The following is an 18782-nucleotide window of genomic DNA, read 5'->3' as shown; positions in this document are numbered from 1 at the left end:
CATTTCCATAGCTGTCTTACAAAACACGGTCATTTGTATTGTTATTTCTCATGTATTATATAATTCAGCCCTACAGCAGAGTACTGTATAAATATTTCACATTATTTTACTGTATAGCTATTGTGTGCCTCACCTCTTTGCCAGATGAAACACTACCCCCCTTCTTGCCACCTAAATGCTCAGTAATGCTAACACAGAAAAAGCCATTAGGGTCAATGTAATTATTTAATTCCAGAAGTGTACATTTCATGCGGTGGGTCCAAATGTGTTTTGCATTATGTAATTGACGAAATTAGTCCCCTGTAACCGTTGCTGTGATATTCATGTCGGTGTCTGTTTTGCATTAGAGGGATGTGAGTGTTGCCCGACGCTGAGGTTGCCATGACAACAGCAGGCATGCATGATGGTGGTGTTGGTGATGATGCATCGCCATGGCAGCAGCAGCAGCGCTAGCAGTGCTAGCTAGCAGCAACAGAGGAGGGTCTAGCCGTTGTGTAACACTGACCTAGTTAGCATGCAGCTGATCCGCCTGCAGGCTCCGTGAAACATTCATGAGCCCCCTCCTAACTCCCCACTCCTCACAATATTGCCTGGGCAACCAACATGTGCTCCCTCCACACAGGCTCATGCATCAACATTTAGATATTCTATTTTCAGTTCAATGAATAAATACTTTCCATTTTGTTTTGCTTTTCTTTCCTCAAAAGGCTGACTAGCATTAGCATTGTTAGCTTCATAGCGGTGGTGCAGTGATAGCTATGGGGATCGTTTGCACATATAAAAGCATTGTGTGGCAGTGTGCTGCTGGCCAGCCGTTGTGCCCCTGTGTGGCTCTGAGCTTGGCCACAGGCCCATGAGTGATGTAGCTGTCTGTCACAGAAGGCAAACAGCGGAGCAGAATTGAGCAGAAATCATTGCATTAATATTTGATTGCTTAGAGTAGTCTGGTGGGCTGCGTGGTAGCCAAGGCTAATTTGGAGAGTGTCTGTAGGGAAACACACAACACAACCAAAGCGACTCCTCTATTTTGTGTGTGTGTGGTGGTGGGAGGGGGGGGGGGGGGGGGTTGTGTGTGTGCTGGTCTGTGTGTGTGTGTGTGTGCAATCTGCTGGGGCGTGGGTGTCTAGGGGGCTGCTAACCAGCTGATTGATCATTGTCTGACCTTGATATTTCTATAAAGCACACAGGAAATTGTGTGTGTGTGAGTGTGCAAGGGAGGGGCGTACTTATTCATCTCTTAAATGTGTGTGTGTGTGTGTGTGTGTGTATGTATGTGTGTGTGTGTGTGTGTGTGTGTGTGTATGTATGTATGTATGTGTGTGTGTGTGTATGTATGTGTGTATGTGTGTATATCACATCTGATATCACAAAAGCTGCAGCACGTGCATATGAAACAGAAACGTAGCATTTGAATGTTGATGTGATGGTCCTTTGCAGCCCTTTTCTGTCAGTCTCCCCAGTTCCCCATGACCTCATCTCTCTCTCTCTTTCTCTCTCTCTCTCTCTCTCTCTCTCTCTGTCTCTCTCTCAGCATGACTGCAGCCTGATGGTTGGTGTGCCATTCACGGCACTATAGGAGAGCCATATGAGGCAGCTGAACGCTAGAGTGCCCTCTGCCCACCCCCACACACACCCTCTCTCCTAAAACCCCCACCCCCCCCCCCATCCACCCCCCCCGTGGGGTTTCTCGGCGGTAGTGAGTGAAAGGCTGAGGGGTCGTATGTCACAGTAACTTCCCAGCAGCCATCCCTCCCTCGCTCCGGTTGCCGTGGCAACGCTCAGATTCATTCGGCTTGTGCACATGCACACATACATACTAACGCTGGCTGCACATAGTCAGCCGCGTGCGCGCATACACACACACACGTGCGCACACACACACACACACACACACACACAAACCCATCAAACATTTGGGGGGAGGATGGGAGGGTAAAACCACAAGGTTGATCAGGACACATTGGATATCGGTGTCTGACTGTGATGCGAAGTGAAATTATGTTGTGATATGTGACCCATATAAGGACTTTTAAATGAAAGTGGGTCAGAATGCACTTAGAATATCAGGGCCTACTCTTTTTCCACATTGTTTAGTTTCCTGATTCATTTGAACAAGGATGGCTTTATTCTTTTCTTTGCACATGAAACTCATTCTATCTTTCTCTTCTCTGACTCTCTCATGCAGACCGACACACACACACACACACATATGATGTGTGACACATGCACACACGCACGCAGGCATGCATGCACACAAAGACACACGCACACTCACACACACACACACACACACACACACACACACACACACACACACACACACGCCTTTCCTCAGTAGGTCAATAATGTATAATTTAGTATAATTTCCATGTCGGACTGAGTTGTCTTGCTGGCTGGCACACTGGGACGTCTCTGCAGGTGGCACTACCCTGCTGGGAGTCCAGACTGGCATCATGCTTGGCACGGCACGGCAGGCTATCACTGGCAATGGTGGGTGGCACTCAGGCTGCTATAAGCTGAATGATGTTTACAAAATGCAAGGTGAAGTAGAAGACGGGCACCCCCACACATCCACTCAAATATGCAAACACACACTCTTACAGACACACACATAGGCACAGACACCGACACACACAGACACACTCTTACACACACAGACAGACAGACAGGCACACACACACACACACATAATTGACAAACACACACACACAGATAAACTTAAACAAAGGCACAATTTTGTTATTTCTTCCCTTTGTCTTTCCTTGAGGCAATCACTGGCGACCGCTGTGATGGTTCAGCTCTGTATATTTCCCTGCACACTAAACGCTTAATGGGCGCAGTGGTTTTATGGCAGGCAAGTTTATGGCAGGGGAAAGCATGCATACTGATTCTGCTGATGGTCGTACAGTGGTTTAGTCCTTTTAGAGCAGTATTTGTGTTCATGTAAGATGAGGGAAACAGGGAATCTCTGCCCCACAGATGCACATGGAAATGTGGACACACACACACACACACAAACCAGCAGTCCCTCTATTAGTGTCCGTTTTCAGCACGGCAGCACAACACAAATAAACACACTCTGCCACACACCTTAAACAAATCACATGTACACACACAGACACACACACGTGAGCGTGTGCAAACACACACACACGCACACACACACCTCCCTCCCTCCCCCACTGACACACTATAATTCACACATGCACCAAATCACAGCTGCATTATCATGGCATCAGGTATTGATTTGTGGAGGCAGCTGCTCCACAGGGGGACTGAGGCCCTCTCCTCTCCTCTTCTCTCCTCTCTTCCCATCTCCTCCCCTCTCCTTTCCTCCCCTCTCCTCTCCTCTCCTCCCCTCTCCTCTTCTCCTCTCTTCCCATCTCCTCTCCTCCCCTCTCTTTCCATCTCCTCTCCTCCCCTCTCTTTCCATCTCCTCTCCTCCCCTCTCCTTTCCTCCCCTCTCCTCTCCCCTCCCCTCCTCTCCACTGAGTTTATTACACCAGCTGTGGGGGGCTCTTTCTTTCTTTCTTTCGCTCTCTCTCTTTCTCTCCCTTTCTCCTTTCTCTCATCACTCTTATCACTGCTTACTCCTCTCTTCTCCTTTCATTCTCCTTTTTTCTTTCTTTCTTTCTTTCTTTCTTTCTCCCCCTCTCTGTCTCCTGCTGGGCATTGGGGTTGTAAGGATATTAGGAGGGTAAAGGAGGGGAGTCAGCATGAAGCCATCAGGAAGCTGAGCCAGGCTGTTGACATGAGACCAATCGAGTGTTCTCCATTGGCTCACTGATGATCGAGTTTCACGTTGTCAGGTTCTTGACCTCTGATAAGTAGCAGCTCTGGCCTTTATTTGTGCTGAACTGAGAAACTGAACTCTCTTCCGTTTGTCTTTGTGCTGTTTTGGTCTTTTGTCTTCCTGTTCTTGTTTCATCCCTCCATCCTCTCTCTCTCTCTGTCTGTCTCTTTTTCTCTCTCTTGCCCTCACTTTGCCCTTTTTTCTCTTCCATTCCCTTTCTATTTCTCTCTCTCTATCTCTCACTCTCTCACTCTGCCTTTCTTCTCTTCCCTTCCTCACTCTCTTTCTATATCCCTCTCTGTGTCTTTGTCTCCCTCTCTACCACCTGCTCAGTTAGAGAAGCAAAGCCCACTCCTCTCCTCTCTCTCTTTCTCTCTCTCTCTCTCTCTCTCTCTCTCTCTCTCTCTCTCTCTCTCTCTCTCTTCTCCCTCCCTGTCCTTGCTCATGGTGGGTGTAATCTAAGCGCCGGGGTTCGGAGCTTTTAAAAGCGTCTCTGGGGTGTCGTCACCCTCGCTGCCATCCATCACGTCGGAGCTCTGGGGCCAGGCTTCTGGATGGCCGATGGTGGCTAGGGCTGGGGCTGGGGCTGAGGCCGTTTGGGGAGGCGGTGGTGGGCGTTGCGGGGGGTGGGGGGGGGTTGGACCATTCTGCACACGCTGGGCTACTGAAGCTGTGTCTGGATAGAAAAACAACACACAGACATACCCCTCCTAGTCAAACCCCCTCGCACCTCCCTTAACCATAACCCTTACCCTAACCTTCAGCACAACCAACTTAAAGCAAATATTCACCCAATAACCCCAAACTGAACTGCACTGTCAACACTCTCTGAGCCCTTTCTTTTAGTTAGTTAGCAGCAGCTGGTGTCAGATCAGAGGCAAATGAGTTCAAGAGTGTTCCACTGTAGTGTGATTTACCTCTTATTGGCAAGACTGGTCATTTACTCTTGAGCATGTACAGGGAAACTGTTGACCTTGACTCCTTATGGCGAATGAATGGCCAGTGCTTCATTCCTCTCCACCAGTTTCCAACTAAGTGGTGCCAGTTATGGCAGATGGTTTTGGAGGGAAGAATACTGGTATGTGCTAGCCTGGCTAACGCCAAACCTCATCTCATTGAGATGGGGTCTGGGAACTACACATTCATTTTCTTGTATTTGAAACATGGTTTACGAATGCCCAGAGCCGTTTATTGGGCGATACGAATGTCTATCAAATGCGTCTGTACATAGCTCATAACCGCTTCGGTGTGTCGTCATCGTCTTGCTGTCCCCCCTCCGTTCTGTGATTGGTTCCTTCGTTGATGTTAAAACGAAGTCCATGGAATCTAGTCATTTACTCTTGTGCATTTACAGGGAAACTGTTGACCTTGACTCCTTATGACGAATGAATGGCCAGACTCCAAATAGGTTTGTCCAGTCCAGTCACTTATCACGTATGCCTCCTCTCACATATTTCCTAGACAGGCGCTAACAGAATGCTCTCTTTAAAAAGAGTAAGAAATAGACAAAAGGTTCTGTAGCCTTTTTATGAAATGTTTTATGAAACAGTCTTGGTCCCTCCATCAGCTGCTTTGCTTTCTTGTACATCTACATTCAAGAAAGGCTCTCTAAACATGAGAAATAGAACAAATACTCAACTCAAGAAGAATATTCACCTAGACTCCAAACCCTGAAAGACTAGCCTCGTCTAGTCTGTATGTGATGTGGTGCCGTATGGTGCATTGCTGTATGGTGCGTTCGGTGTTCTATGGTGGTGCAGTGTGGTATGGCAGTGTGGTGAAGTATGGTGTGATGCAGTGCGGTATGGCGGGGTGTAATGTGCTGTTGTGTGGTGCAGTGTGGTGTGGTGCAGTGTGGTGTTGTGTGGTGCAGTGTGGTGTGGTGCTGTATGGTGTGGTGTGGTGCAGTGTGGTGTGGTGTGCTGTGCTGTGCTGTTGTGTGGTGAAGTGTGGTGTTGTGCTGATGTGTGGTGCAGTGTGGTCTGCTGTGCTGATGTGTGGTGCAGTGTGGTGTGGTGCTGTTGTGTGGTGTTGTGCTGTTGTGTGGTGTTGTGCTGTTGTGTGGTGTTGTGCTGTTGTGTGGTGCAGTGTGGTGTGGTGCTGTATGGTGTGGTGCAGAGCGGTATGGCGGTGTGGTGTGGTGCAGAGCGGTATGGCGGTGTGGTGTGGTGTGCTGCATTGGCAGCAGTGTGCTGTGTGCCGTGCCGAGCCCATGCTGCTTCTGTCTCCAGCTCACTCGGCGTGTAATCCTGAACTTCCTGTTTCCTGCCCGCACGCTGTTCTCCAGGTGGCCAGTCTGTCCCTGTCGGCCTGCTCCGCCACCTGGGGATTCACCATCAGCTCAGTTGTCTGTCTGTCTCCCTCCGTCTGTCTGTCTGCTTCACTCTCTGTATGCCTATTCCTATCTGTCTGTCTGTCTGTCTGTCTGCTTCACTCTCTGTATGCCTATTCCTATCTGTCTGTCTGTCTGTCTGTCTGTCTGTCTGTTTGCTTCACTTTCTCTCTTTGCACTGTCTTTTTTTTGCTTTTTCATTCTGTCTGTCTGTCTGTGTGTCTGGCTGTCTGTCTGTCTGCTTCACTGTCTGTTTGCCTCCCTGACTGTCTCTCGGCTTTAATAAAGCCATAACAAAATGGTACTAATGCCACTGATCGTAAAAATGGCAGTAATAAGCACAGACAGAGCATTATGAATATGGAAAAGCAGAGGAAAATCTAAACAAATACCTAACTGTCTATTTGTTGTCTGAGGGCTGTTTGATTTAATAATAATAATAATAATAATAATAATACATTTTATTTAAAGCGCCTTTCAAGTTACCCAAGGACACTGTACAATAAGATTTGATTTGACATAGATTTGAACTATGTCTTCTCTCAAGTTGTACTCAGCAGTCAATGCTTCATTCCTCTCCACCAGTTTCCAACTAAGTGGTGCCAGTTATGGCAGATGGTTTTGGAGTGAAGAATACTGGGATGTGCTAGCCTGACGCCTAACGGCAAACCTCATCTCTTTGAGATGGGGTCTGGGAACTACACATTAATTTTCTCGTATTTGAAACATGGTTTACGAATGCCCAGAGCCGTTTATTGGGCGCTACGAATGTCTATCAAATGCGTCTGTACATAGCTCATAACCGCTTCGGTGTGTCGTCATCGTCTTGCTGCCCCCCCTCCGTTCTGTGATTGATTCCTTCGTTGAGGTTAAAACGAAGTCCATGGAATCCAGGCTGCCTAGCAGCGTGAATAAAATTGCGCGCGGCAGCATTGGAAAACCCAGGTCTAGGGATGTGCTCTACTGACTGCAGGCTTTTCTGTCGGGCTACTGTTTCAGTCTCCGGGTTCACAAATGTGACTAAAGCAGAGGATGTGTGAAAGATGTGTTCCATAAAACGAGGCCGGTGGTTTGCTGTATTTATGCGTCCCATGTGTGCGTGCGTGTGTGCGTGTGTGTGTGCGTGAGTGTGTGAAAAGTTGGTCACATTAAAAATGAAAGGTTCAGACGAGCTTTGAACAGCGTGTGCCTCCTGGTTAACCTCCATGTTCCATGTTCCCCTGTGAGGGAAGTATGCGGTTAAAGACGTGGTGTGTGTGTGTGTGTGTGTGTGAGAGAGAGTGCGTCTGTGCATTTGGAAAACCTTCCTGTGTGTGGATGGTGAATATGTGTGTGTGTGTGTGTGTGTGTGTGTGTGTGTGTGTGTGTGTGGTCATGTGTGCATTAGTGTATGAGAATACAGCAGACGTTTGATTCCCTGCAAAGAAAACTTTTATTCATATGAGAGAGAGAGCAAGAGAGAGAGAGAGTGAGAGAGTGCAAATGTTAGTGTTTGGTAGTTTGTGTGCTAATTCTAAGCAGTGTTTTAAGTTGGAGTGTTTCTGCAATTATTAATTGATTGGTGGATAGTTCTGTGTTGTCTCTTAATCTATATGAAGTGTGTGTGTGTGTGTGTGTGTGTGTGTGTGTGTGTGTGTGTGTGTGTGTGTGTGTATGTGTGTCTGTCTGTCTGTGTGTTTGCATGTGTGTGTGTGTGTGTGTGTGTGTGTGTCTGTGTGTGTGTGTGTGCGCGCGTGTGTGTGTATGTGTGTGTTTTTTGATGGCTTTTTGATGGCTAATTCTCCCTAATTTCCCGTCTCTCTGTGGCAGCTCTGGGACGTGCGTGTGTAAGACCGGCGTGTACGGGCCCAAGTGTGACGACTGCCACCCAGGCTTCTTCCACTTCAGCAGCTCGGGATGCCAGCCGTGCGAGTGCAACAACCACACCGTGGACTGCCACCCCCAGTCAGGTCAGTCTGGACCTCCCACAACCACAACCAACTGACCACGCCAACCATCGCACCCCCCCCCCCCCCTCTCTCAATACACCCTCACTGTTCTCTGCCTCGTGGCACAGAAACCCACAGTCAAGCAGGTTCAGAGCTGTGCCCTCCTGACTGCCACCCACAGCCAGTTCAGTCAGGCTACCCAGAAACCCACAGAAACCCACAGTCAAGCAGGTTCAGAGCTGTGCCCTCCTGACTGCCACCCACAGCCAGTTCAGTCAGGCTACCCAGAAACCCACAGAAACCCACAGTCAAGCAGGTTCAGAGCTGTGCCCTCCTGACTGCCACCCACAGCCAGTTCAGTCAGGCTACCCAGAAACCCACAGTCAAGCAGGTTCAGAGCTGTGCCCTCCTGACTGCCACCCACAGCCAGTTCAGTCAGGCTACCCACACTACTAAACCAGCCACAAGGCCAGAGCTGCTTCTCTATGCCCTCAGTCTGTGCCCGTAGTGTAGACACTCTGATCAGGCTACTGATTATTAGCCATCAGGGTTCTGCACAATTCGAATTGCAATTCTGCTTCCTGTTTGCTACCTCAATTGAAATTCAAGTGAAATTCAAGAATTGAATTGGAATTTTAAGAGCCAGTTTTCAATCCAATTCTGGAATTTTGCACAAGCCTGTTAGCCATAGGACTAACCATAGGATGAGATAATAGTTCAAAAGCAATTGAAAAAACAAAACAAAAAGATTCTCAAGAGTTGGAGGCGCATAGGGATTTGGGTTTTTGTGGGAGAATAAGTACACATCCATAAAGGACATACTGTAGATGTGCTAGGCTGCAATGATCAGGTGATGCCAGTCTGTTTTTCCTTGTTTATTATGCCTGTACGGCAGTGGGAATGAAAGATAGTTACACAGCTAGGTCAGCCACTCACCCTCAATCTATATCACGGGTGGAGAGAGTAGACACTCACACTCGCAGACAGGTTCCAAAGCACGAACCAGAGATGGAGGTTCACATTACCATCCTAGAGTCAGGCCAGGTGAGTGTGGGGGCCACCTGCACCATCCACCTGCCGCCTGTCCTCTCTTCCCACCTCTGCTCTCCGCTCCTCTCCTCACCCATCACACCTGATCTGTTGATCTGTGCCCACACCGCAGACGGACAGACTAAGAGATTCACAGCAGTACACTGCCACACACACACACACACACACACACACACACACACACATCACAGAACCCATCATCCCTGATCTATGCCAACCTTGCAGACACGCTACGCTCACCTTCGATCTATACCCACAGTGCAGCTACTCAAAAGACAGGCAGGTTGAAACCGCTGGGCGCAGAATAATATTTACAGTTCTACAGTTGGGTCCATCTGTGTCATCATAATCAGTCAGCCATGTCTCCTCACCTTCATCCTCACCTGTCTATGCCTGCAGTGCCAGCACCTGCAGAGAGACAGGCAGGTTGGAGCTGCATGCTGTGGCATCAGATTACAGATCAGTCAGGGCAGCGCGTGCCAAAACAACCACCACCCACATGGCCCCCTCACTCTGAACATTTAGTCAAATTTGCAGCACGAGTACTGCACCATATAGTGAATACCAGAGCCATATAAAGGTAGAGTTGTGACAACTCCATTGACGCTAATGTTCCATTTTTTTCCAACAATGGCAGCTAGTGGAAGCCTCAAATAGTTCCCGGAAGTTAACAATTAATAATAGCAGCAGTGCAGTTACAGCAGTAGACTGTTTGTAGCCAACATTTCAGACTCAGATTTACATTCCTTTGCCTCATCCGAATAATAATAATAATAACAGTAATAGTAGTAAAGTAATAGTAGGCTATCAATAGCCTTATTATAATAATAAACGATTTATGTATCGACTATGACTTTTCTGTTGCTCAGTCTTTATCAGTTCCTCATCAAATAAATTAAAAGAGGCTAAAAGCCCAATAAATGTGCCACACGTAATAGCCGAATATAAGATACCCCTTGCCTATCCCATTTCAATTAGGCAGCACTACACCACCACGAACAAGCTGTCATTAAGTTTTTGCGTTTAGTAGGCCTACAACTTTTATGACGTGACGTTTCTTGGGCATTTAGCTTCACCATCACGTCAAGTTGTAACGTTTGCGCAATGCTCATCTAGGCTATGGATTTAAGTGGCTTAAAGGCAGCAAAAGTGGGATATAGTGCCACTGCTTCCCCAAAACAATTCCTCCATAACTGTGTATTTAATCGTTTGATATGTGGATAACTTTCAGTGGACTAAACAAAAGGTAAAGATTTTGTTATCACAAGGATAGCTGGTTCGTTATATGACAAAGCATATAGCCAACTTTGTTTGCAGCAGTGAAGCTGAGTTTGTTGTTAACATTGTTGGTAACTGTCAGGGAATTTAACCCCAACATATAGATACAAGAACCACAACACGTAGTATGGCTTTGCCCACAAACTCTGGTACCAAGAGGAGAGCCTGCTAATGTAAGGAAGAATTCCTCACACCATCAGTCTCTGACTCTGCAGCCCAAAAGCTGTGTATTTTATTGTACAGATGCACACAGAAAATAGGAAGCAAGACATAGCGACTTCATTGTGATCTTATCTCACACACACACACAGACATGGTGCAGTTCCTGTCTGTCTGGGTGCACACTTAACTTGTATTCTCTGTTCTTAGAACTCAGCACAACAACATTTAACTTGAACTCTCTGTTCTTAGAACTCAGCACAACAATATTTCTGCCAAAGATTCTAGAGCGGAGCAAGATAGATCAGTTACGTCATAGGCATGAAGTACGCTCTGAGCCTGACAGGACGCCATTTTAATAAGCTCAGCGCAAAATTTCATATAGGCCTACAGTTCCAATTCTATGAGTCCACCTGAACAGCTGTTTTTAACGTTTTTTTACTCGGTAATGAACAGCAAGAACTGACAGTGTGAAAGGCCCGATTGGTCTTTTTCCAAGTTTACACTGAATAAGGAGAGGTAAATAGGCCTATTATTTAGACAGAAGTAGCTATACTTGGATTTCTATGGAACGTCACGAAAACATGCGTGCGCAACCAAGACGCAGAACAGCATAGAACAATGCAACAGATCAAAAGAATAAAATGAGTTTTTGTGCTGAAAACTGCACCAATTCGAAATCACGATGGTTAGAGAATGTTAAATATTGTAGCGTTCAAAGGTTTCAGGACGCCAAGAGTAGTTCAAAGCAAGCTTTATTGGCTCACGAACGAGGGCAGGGACACAGACACAGATCACAATGCACACAGGGCAGGTCAAGAAGACACACACACTACACATACAGGGGAGGTCGCAGCCCCCCACACAAAAAGGATCACACACGAGGGAGAACTAAAAGGGAAACATGTCACACTAAAGACGCTAACTTTACACTTATAACTAAGGAGAAATACAGACATAAACCCCCCGATTGTTCACCCTCGAGTCCCAGCATGCCTTTCGGTGGAGAACGCTAACACAGTCTTTATGCGCCGACGCTACATAGCTCCCCCAACAAGCCACGAGGTAGCCACATGCTAGCGTCGGCGCGCGTCGCCCGCCACTCAGTCCAGTGCGACAGTTCCGCCAACTCACGTGGGGTGCACGCGCCGCAGGAGCTCACTCAACGGGCGCCACGCTGCTAGCAATCCAGTTCGGGCGTGCTAGCAGCCACGTGGCCGACCCGCTCGTCACCAGCTCCCTCTCAGCAGCCGCCCTCAGGCTGCCCTTTCCGCGGCGTGTCACCACGGCACTCCTCCTCTCCAGACGGGACCCTAGGTGGCCTTACAACCGTCGACACTGTACCAAGCACCGGAACTCACGGGTCAACTGTCGCTGCACCTCCGTCGCTCCGCTCCGTTGATTCACCGACCAGGACAGACAGGCTCCGGTTCCGCTGCAGCCGGACAACCGTTGCTGCCTCGCTCCGTTGTCCTGCTCTGCTCCCGGCCCGCTCCACTCCGTCGTGGTCGCGACGAAGGCTTGACCCCCCGAGATGGCCATGCTATCAAACTCCACACAACGAACTTTTTTTTTTTTTTTTTAAAGGCGCCGGCCAACAGGCCAACTAGAACTAGCGCCTAGCACAGCACGGTGCCCCTCACACGCACCCAAAAGTTAAAGCACACACCAAAACAGTCACACACTAGAGGGCCCTTCCGTCGAAGCTGCCCCACCGTCGTGAGTTCGCTGCCCTCAGCGGCTCTGCCAACCGTCCTTCGTCTAGGAACCTCATCCTCGCCGCACTCCCTCTCTGCTCACGCGTCGCGGCTCGCCGTGGAGTCAGCGCCCAGGCCATCGCCGTCCTCTCCGCGAACGCTTCTTCAGGCTCCTCTTCCGGCAAGAACTTCTCCCATGGCCGCAGGCAGCTCCAACCGAAAGCTCCTCTCCTCCGTCGGCAGTAGCGATAGAAGGCCCCGAGCTTTTTAGTAGCCCTTACAAGGGCTCTCTCTGCATCCTCTTGCGTGGGCCTCCACCCAGTGATGAGGTCTCCCGCTCCCAGCTGCTCCCGCTGAGTGGAGGCCATGTTCGAAAGTCGCTTCTGACACCAATGTAACGATTTGCTAGCGAACCACACAGTTGTCCAATCAAAAGGTTTATTCACTGGGAACGAGAGCCGGGACACATATAGACCAAGACCAAGACACAGAACACAATGCACACAGGGCAGGTCAAGAAGACACACACACTACACATACAGGGGAGGTCGCAGCCCCCCACACAAAAAGGATCACACACGAGGGAGAACTAAAAGGGAAACATGTCACACTAAAGACGCTAACTTTACACTTATAACTAAGGAGAAATACAGACATAAACCCCCCGATTGTTCACCCTCGAGTCCCAGCATGCCTTTCGGTGGAGAACGCTAACACAGTCTTTATGCGCCGACGCTACAATATGTTCAATATCCCTAACGGAATGCATGTCTTCGCCAAAAATGAAAAAATACGATGTTATATTAATAATCCAAATGAACGTCAAACTTTGAAATATAGTCTGAAATGGGATGTTATTATCATTGAGACAACAGGGGTATACAAAAAAATCCGATTGTAGCTTACAGCAGCCGACTATTTAGGTTAAGTTTATAACGTTGTGGAAATTCTGTCAAAATGCTGTGGAATTGCAAAGAGCATAGGCTACAGTAAAAATGTAGGCCTACGTATTCAGTGTCTTGCACTCACTTACTCCCCTAATGTGTAACTTTACTATAGTTTTCAAATGGCTGTACTGTATAGTGCTGTCTTGAGCATGTTGTTGTAGTATTGCCAGGCAATATTAGTTCTCATAAATGACATTACCTAAGATTACACTCAACCTTGGCTAAACATCACACACAGCTGCTGTAGCTGATCATCGTGACTTGGTGAACAGTGTTTTTCCTGACTGACGCGATAAGCGAGGTTCCATTCATTCATTTTCATTTGGGGCGTGCCCTGCCGTGCTTCTGTCTGTTAATTTGCAGCAGGCAATCGAAAGAAATTTTTTTCCGATCAAGATATAGCATAGGCTACTTCTTGGTGTCATAAAATATAGCATAACATTAAATTGCCTAGTAGAGTGTCCATATAGCGTGTCAATGTAGGCCTACGTGTCTGCGCAAGTGAAACTGACAAACTGAACCTCTCGTGGGTAGGCCAGAAACAACTAGATTTAAAACCAGGAATTGTGGATTACTGTTACTGTTCAAACGAGCGATTTGATAGCCTAATCCACTGCAGGAAAAAAAAGGAACTCTGGTAGGCTACCAAGAGGAGAGCCTGCTAATGTAAGGAAGAATTCCTCACACCATCAGTCTCTGCCTCTGCCTGTGTATTTTATTGTACAGATGCACACAGAAAATAGGAAGCAAGACATAGCGACTTCATTGTGACATACTCTTATCTCACCCACACACACACAGACAGGGTGCAGTTCCTGTCTGGGTGCACACGTAACTTGTAGGCTACTCTCTGTTCTTAGAACTCAGCACAACAACATTTAACTTGAACTCTGTTCTTAGAACTCAGCACAACAATATTTCAGCTTACACAAATGGTTATGTAGGCTAAGGGATAATGGACGACATGGTGGTCTGTTCACAGAAGTTAATGCACGGTTGAGGTTGTAAAACGGCCCCGACGCGAAGCGAGTCTTCTGGAAATGAACACAACGCAAGTGGCAACAATGGAATAAGCGGGATAATGGACTCCACGGTGGTCTGTTCACAGAAGTTGAACTCTTCGCGTCGGGGCCGTTTTACAACCTCGATCGTGCATTAACTTCTGTGAACAGACCATCATGTCGTCCATTATCCCTTACTTATATGTTATTATGATCACTCGCATCGCATTACCATGGGGTTACTGTGTAGGTAGCCTAATGCTACGGTTAACTTAACATGCCCACCATTAGCTACACTGGAGAGATGTTAGAAAACTTTTAAACTTTTTTTTATTCTCAGACGCTAGCTACTTAAGGTAGTTCGCTCATTATCTCAGATCAGTGAAGAACTACCAGAGAAAACGTTGGGGAGAAAACTCAAACAATTTAATGTTAGACTTAGACTAGCTGTGTTACAGTTTCTCGTTGCAAAATTAAAATCTCCATGCGCTTTTGTAGGCTACGCAGTCTCAAAAACACTGTTTACAGCTCTTGAGTCAAGTAGGCTAGCTATTTTTATAACGATACTTTAGATAGGCCTAGGCTACACTTATGGGGTGGGTGCTATTGCGTTTTCTAAAGAATCTCCCGTCTTGGTTTTGTACAGAAATTAATATTAAGTGACACATACGTAAAAGGGAGAAAGGTCATCTTCCGATATTTAGCAGGCTACGGTCTGGAATTTAATTTAATATTGTTGTAATGGTAGGATAGAACTACACAGTTTACACAATAATTACACTGTGTTATACATATTGTATATCAATGCATTTATTGTCTGTCAATTACCCAAAATTGTGGCTCTGTCTCTCTTATTTAATGCATTCTAATCCATTGTCAATCACTTCCGGGAACTTTTTGAAGACGAATTTTGAACACCCATTCAAAGATTGTTAAAGGGACACCAGGCAAGCCTGATGCTTTTTCTCTACGAAACTCCCCCTCGCTCTGTCTGAAGCTCTTTTTCTTTTCTTTGCATCTTCCGTCAAGGGTTTTTGCTGCTTCTTTGCCGGCTCTGCCATTATACACATGTTTGCAACAATCGATAGCGTTTCGTTAGCCTCCCTCTGTGCTGTGGATGCAGGATGGAAACTGAAACTGCTTCGGTCGCCGGGTACGATGCACTGAACTTGCAAGCGGGATATTCTTCCTACAGGCAGTAGGGGCGGGTGAGAGAGTCTTCATTCGCCTTGTAATGAGTCATTTAACCATATACCGACTTACGAAGATGAGTAATTAACACGAAAACGTTGCCTGGTGTCCCTTTAAGGCGGCGCGAAATGGGGATCGAATCCTGTCTGCATAAAGAGGCGTGTCGATGACGTATTGATGAGCGTACGTTGCAACCGGCCAACAGCAGCGGCATAAATACTCGGAGCACACCTGATATAAGGTGGATTTTCTCCAGACTGGAATGTTCAAAAATGCTAAAAATGTACCTGAAATGTTCAGAAGAGTTTGAGGATCATGAAAACGTGCACGAAAAGTTACATTCCTAACTCTATAGAACCAAGACCTTAGCATAGGCCTATGTGGTGAAATTCTGAGCTATGCCCATAGACTTCAATGGACAAGTCGCTGCCTCTGCTCTGCATAAAGGGGGATTTTGACCCCCCCCCCCTCGTGCGATCCGGGTTCCCGGAAGTGGCTCCTGATGAAATATCTTGCTCCGCCTTAACAATCTTTGACCCATTGTCGCAACTCTACCATTATATGGCTCTGGTGAATACAATCATTTCGGTTTAAATGTGCAGTTTTGATGATTCAAGAAGCAGCACTACAAAATGGCTGATTCGCTGTAGTGGACAATTGAGTGGGTCAGTGAACGTTCTGAACATACCCGTATGAAAAATAACTGTCTTTTAGTATTTTGGAACAAAATATTACAGTAATCTTATAGAAATCCTATAGATATTATAGGAATCATACGTATATTGTTTTGGGACATACTATAGAAATACCATTAGACTGTACTATAGGAACATAGAAGGTAACGCTATTATAGAGGTATTACGAAACATCATAGAAGTATTAAACACTCGCAGAGAACCAACTATTTTTGGACATAAGCATCTGCCAAATCCCATAACCATAGCCATAACCATAACTATAACCACACTCAGGTCAGTCTGTGTCACCCAGCCTGTGTCTATACACCTTGCTGGTCACTATCTCCTCCCTCTCAACCTCAAACTAAACCTATGCCTGTAGTTCTGCTGACCGAGCAGTCAGGGTTGAACCAGCACTGAGGTCAGATTACAGTTGCGGCGCTGGCCTGGCCTGCAGTGCTGCTTTCATCTGTGCCTATCGACTCCATGTAGCCTGCCCGTGAGTCAGGAGTCGGCCGTGAGTGAGGTCAGCAGCAGTCTGAGCTGTGTCATCATCGCTCTCCCAGAGGTCAGACTGGGCTCCACACAGTATTGCGAATCTATCATCAGCACTTACTGTCTTTGGGAGTGCTGACCTATTTTTGGTTGCTGTTGATTTTGGTCTATAGATCTACCAACTGGACCTCTTACGGCTTTGGAGAGGTCTAAGGTCTATTCATAGTTCAATAATAATATTTTTTTATTGTTATCTAAAATAAAATAATAAAGAATATAGGTGAATGTGAAAATGTGCTTATGCATGTGGAGGTCTAAAACTTTGCTTTTTTATATGGCTTTGGAGAGGTCTATTCACAGTTCAATAATAATAATATTTCGGCACGTGTATTTGTCTTTTGGAAGTTCTTCTGGAAGGGTATGCATTCTTTAACAAATCATAGAAAGGGTTACCCAACAGCCCATATGCATGTGGCTGTGTCCTTTGGTTTGTATTTGAATATGTGTATGTGTTTGCATGTATGCAAATGTTCATTCAAGAGAGAGTCAGTTGAAGTGTTTGTGTGTGTAATTCAGGTCTAGTATGTGTTAATTCATCTGTGTTTGAATGTGTGTATATGTTACAGTTTTTTTCAAATGCTTACACACAAAATCTTTGCTTGTCACACAATTTTCTAAACATGTCTTCCAAACATCATAACCCCACACCAAATCTGCAAAACCATACACTAATTCTCAGTGTTTGACTCAGTTTTCAATTGACTAAAACAAATTTTTCAAAACACCACACACAATGTTCTACTTAACACACAAAAATCGAACAGGAAGCAACTTGATTTCATTTTTCAAACACAACCCATCAAAATGGCACACTAAATAACCAGTGCTTCACTCTCTCTCTTCACATGCGTAAACACTCATTACTTTACTGAACACCATCCAATCATTGCCTTAGTATAGGCCTATGAGTAGACATACTGTACTCTCTATGTAGGTATGGATTGAAATCCAATACGGTTGAAATGTTCAGAATCAATGCAGATACTTTGAAAGGAATGTTCTACAAAAAGTCGACTTTATGTACAGTAAAACTTGTCTTTTTTACTATATTTTTGTGTCTCCCCAAGTTACCATTAGCTCAATAATTTTTTCTATAGACCTATGAATACATACACAACCGCCTCCCCCCCCCCCCCACACACATAAACACACACACACACACTTTTCTTTGGAAAAAGCAAAGTAATTTGATAGTAGTCAGTCATTTCCGTCTTAGGCAAGATCAGCTTTTTCAGAACTCCATGTACATCTGGTGGTCATTGTATTTTGCTTTGCTTTGTTCTTGTTGCTGTAAAATACTGTATTTGCAACAGCAAATTATTTGCGAAAAATCACTATTTTTGGTTTCAATAATTCTGTGTATTTCAACTTCTCTCTGTACCGTAACTTTCACTCTTGTATGGAAATACATAAAGCCTATGAAAGACAGAAGAGCGTTAGGTTTTGAGCATCAGTGTCTATATGATATATCCAAAATGTCATATTATGACAAAAGTGTTTGTAATGTGAGGCGAATGTTTGATTTAAACATGTGTTTTTGACATTTTGAATGTAGTGTGTCATTTTGCTGGAGATTTGAGGCATTTTGCATTTTGTGTGAGCAATTGTGGGTTTTGTGTGTGGAGTTTTGAAAAATAGACACAGAGTTTTGAAAACGTGTGTAAACAATTGTAAAAAACTGTAATTCAAGTGTGTGTTTCTGTACAGTATGTGTATATACATGATTTCATATAGATAGATAGATAGATACTTTATTGATCCCCAAGGGGAAATTCAATATGTGTGTGTGTGTGTGTATATGTGGGTGGGCTGTATGTTAATTTGAAGTCTGTTTTTGTGTGCAAGTATGTGTTTGTCTCTGTATGTTATATGTTAACTCAACTGTGTGTGTGTATGAGTGTGTGTGTGTGTGTGTGTGTGTGTGTGTGTGTGTGTGTGTGTGAGTGTGTGTGTGTGTGTGTGTGTATGAGTGTGTGTGTGTGTGTGTGTGTGTATGAGTGTGTGTGTGTGTATGAGTGTGCGTGTGTGTGTGTGTTTGTTAGAGTAGTGGTTAACCCTGACCCATCTGTCTCTCTGTGGGCTCTGTGTCCAGATGGTTGCTGGGTAACCTTTTTCCCGGGACAAGGCGCCCCCGAGCACAGCCGGGATTTATCATTTCCAGATTTCACCAGAAC

At 45.9% G+C, this 18782-nt stretch overlaps 1 protein-coding gene across 1 annotated transcript in view; it reads left to right on the top strand.

Annotated features, from left to right (window-relative positions):
- Positions 1 to 18782, top strand: part of LOC143106504 (multiple epidermal growth factor-like domains protein 9) — a 48283-nt gene that overhangs the window by 8867 nt on the left and 20634 nt on the right. Inside the window, exon 3 of the mRNA XM_076270798.1 lies at positions 7935 to 8074. Coding sequence (XP_076126913.1) covers positions 7935 to 8074 — 140 coding nt within the window. The remainder of the gene's footprint in view (positions 1 to 7934; positions 8075 to 18782) is intronic.

This window comes from Alosa pseudoharengus, unplaced genomic scaffold (genome assembly GCF_046254945.1).
Source record: "Alosa pseudoharengus isolate Yale_2024_CS ecotype anadromous, Long Island Sound unplaced genomic scaffold, YU_APseudo_1.1 YU_APseudo_1.1_scf_6, whole genome shotgun sequence".
Lineage (NCBI taxonomy): Eukaryota > Metazoa > Chordata > Actinopteri > Clupeiformes > Clupeidae > Alosa > Alosa pseudoharengus.
This window is presented reverse-complemented; position numbering and strand designations above follow the sequence as displayed.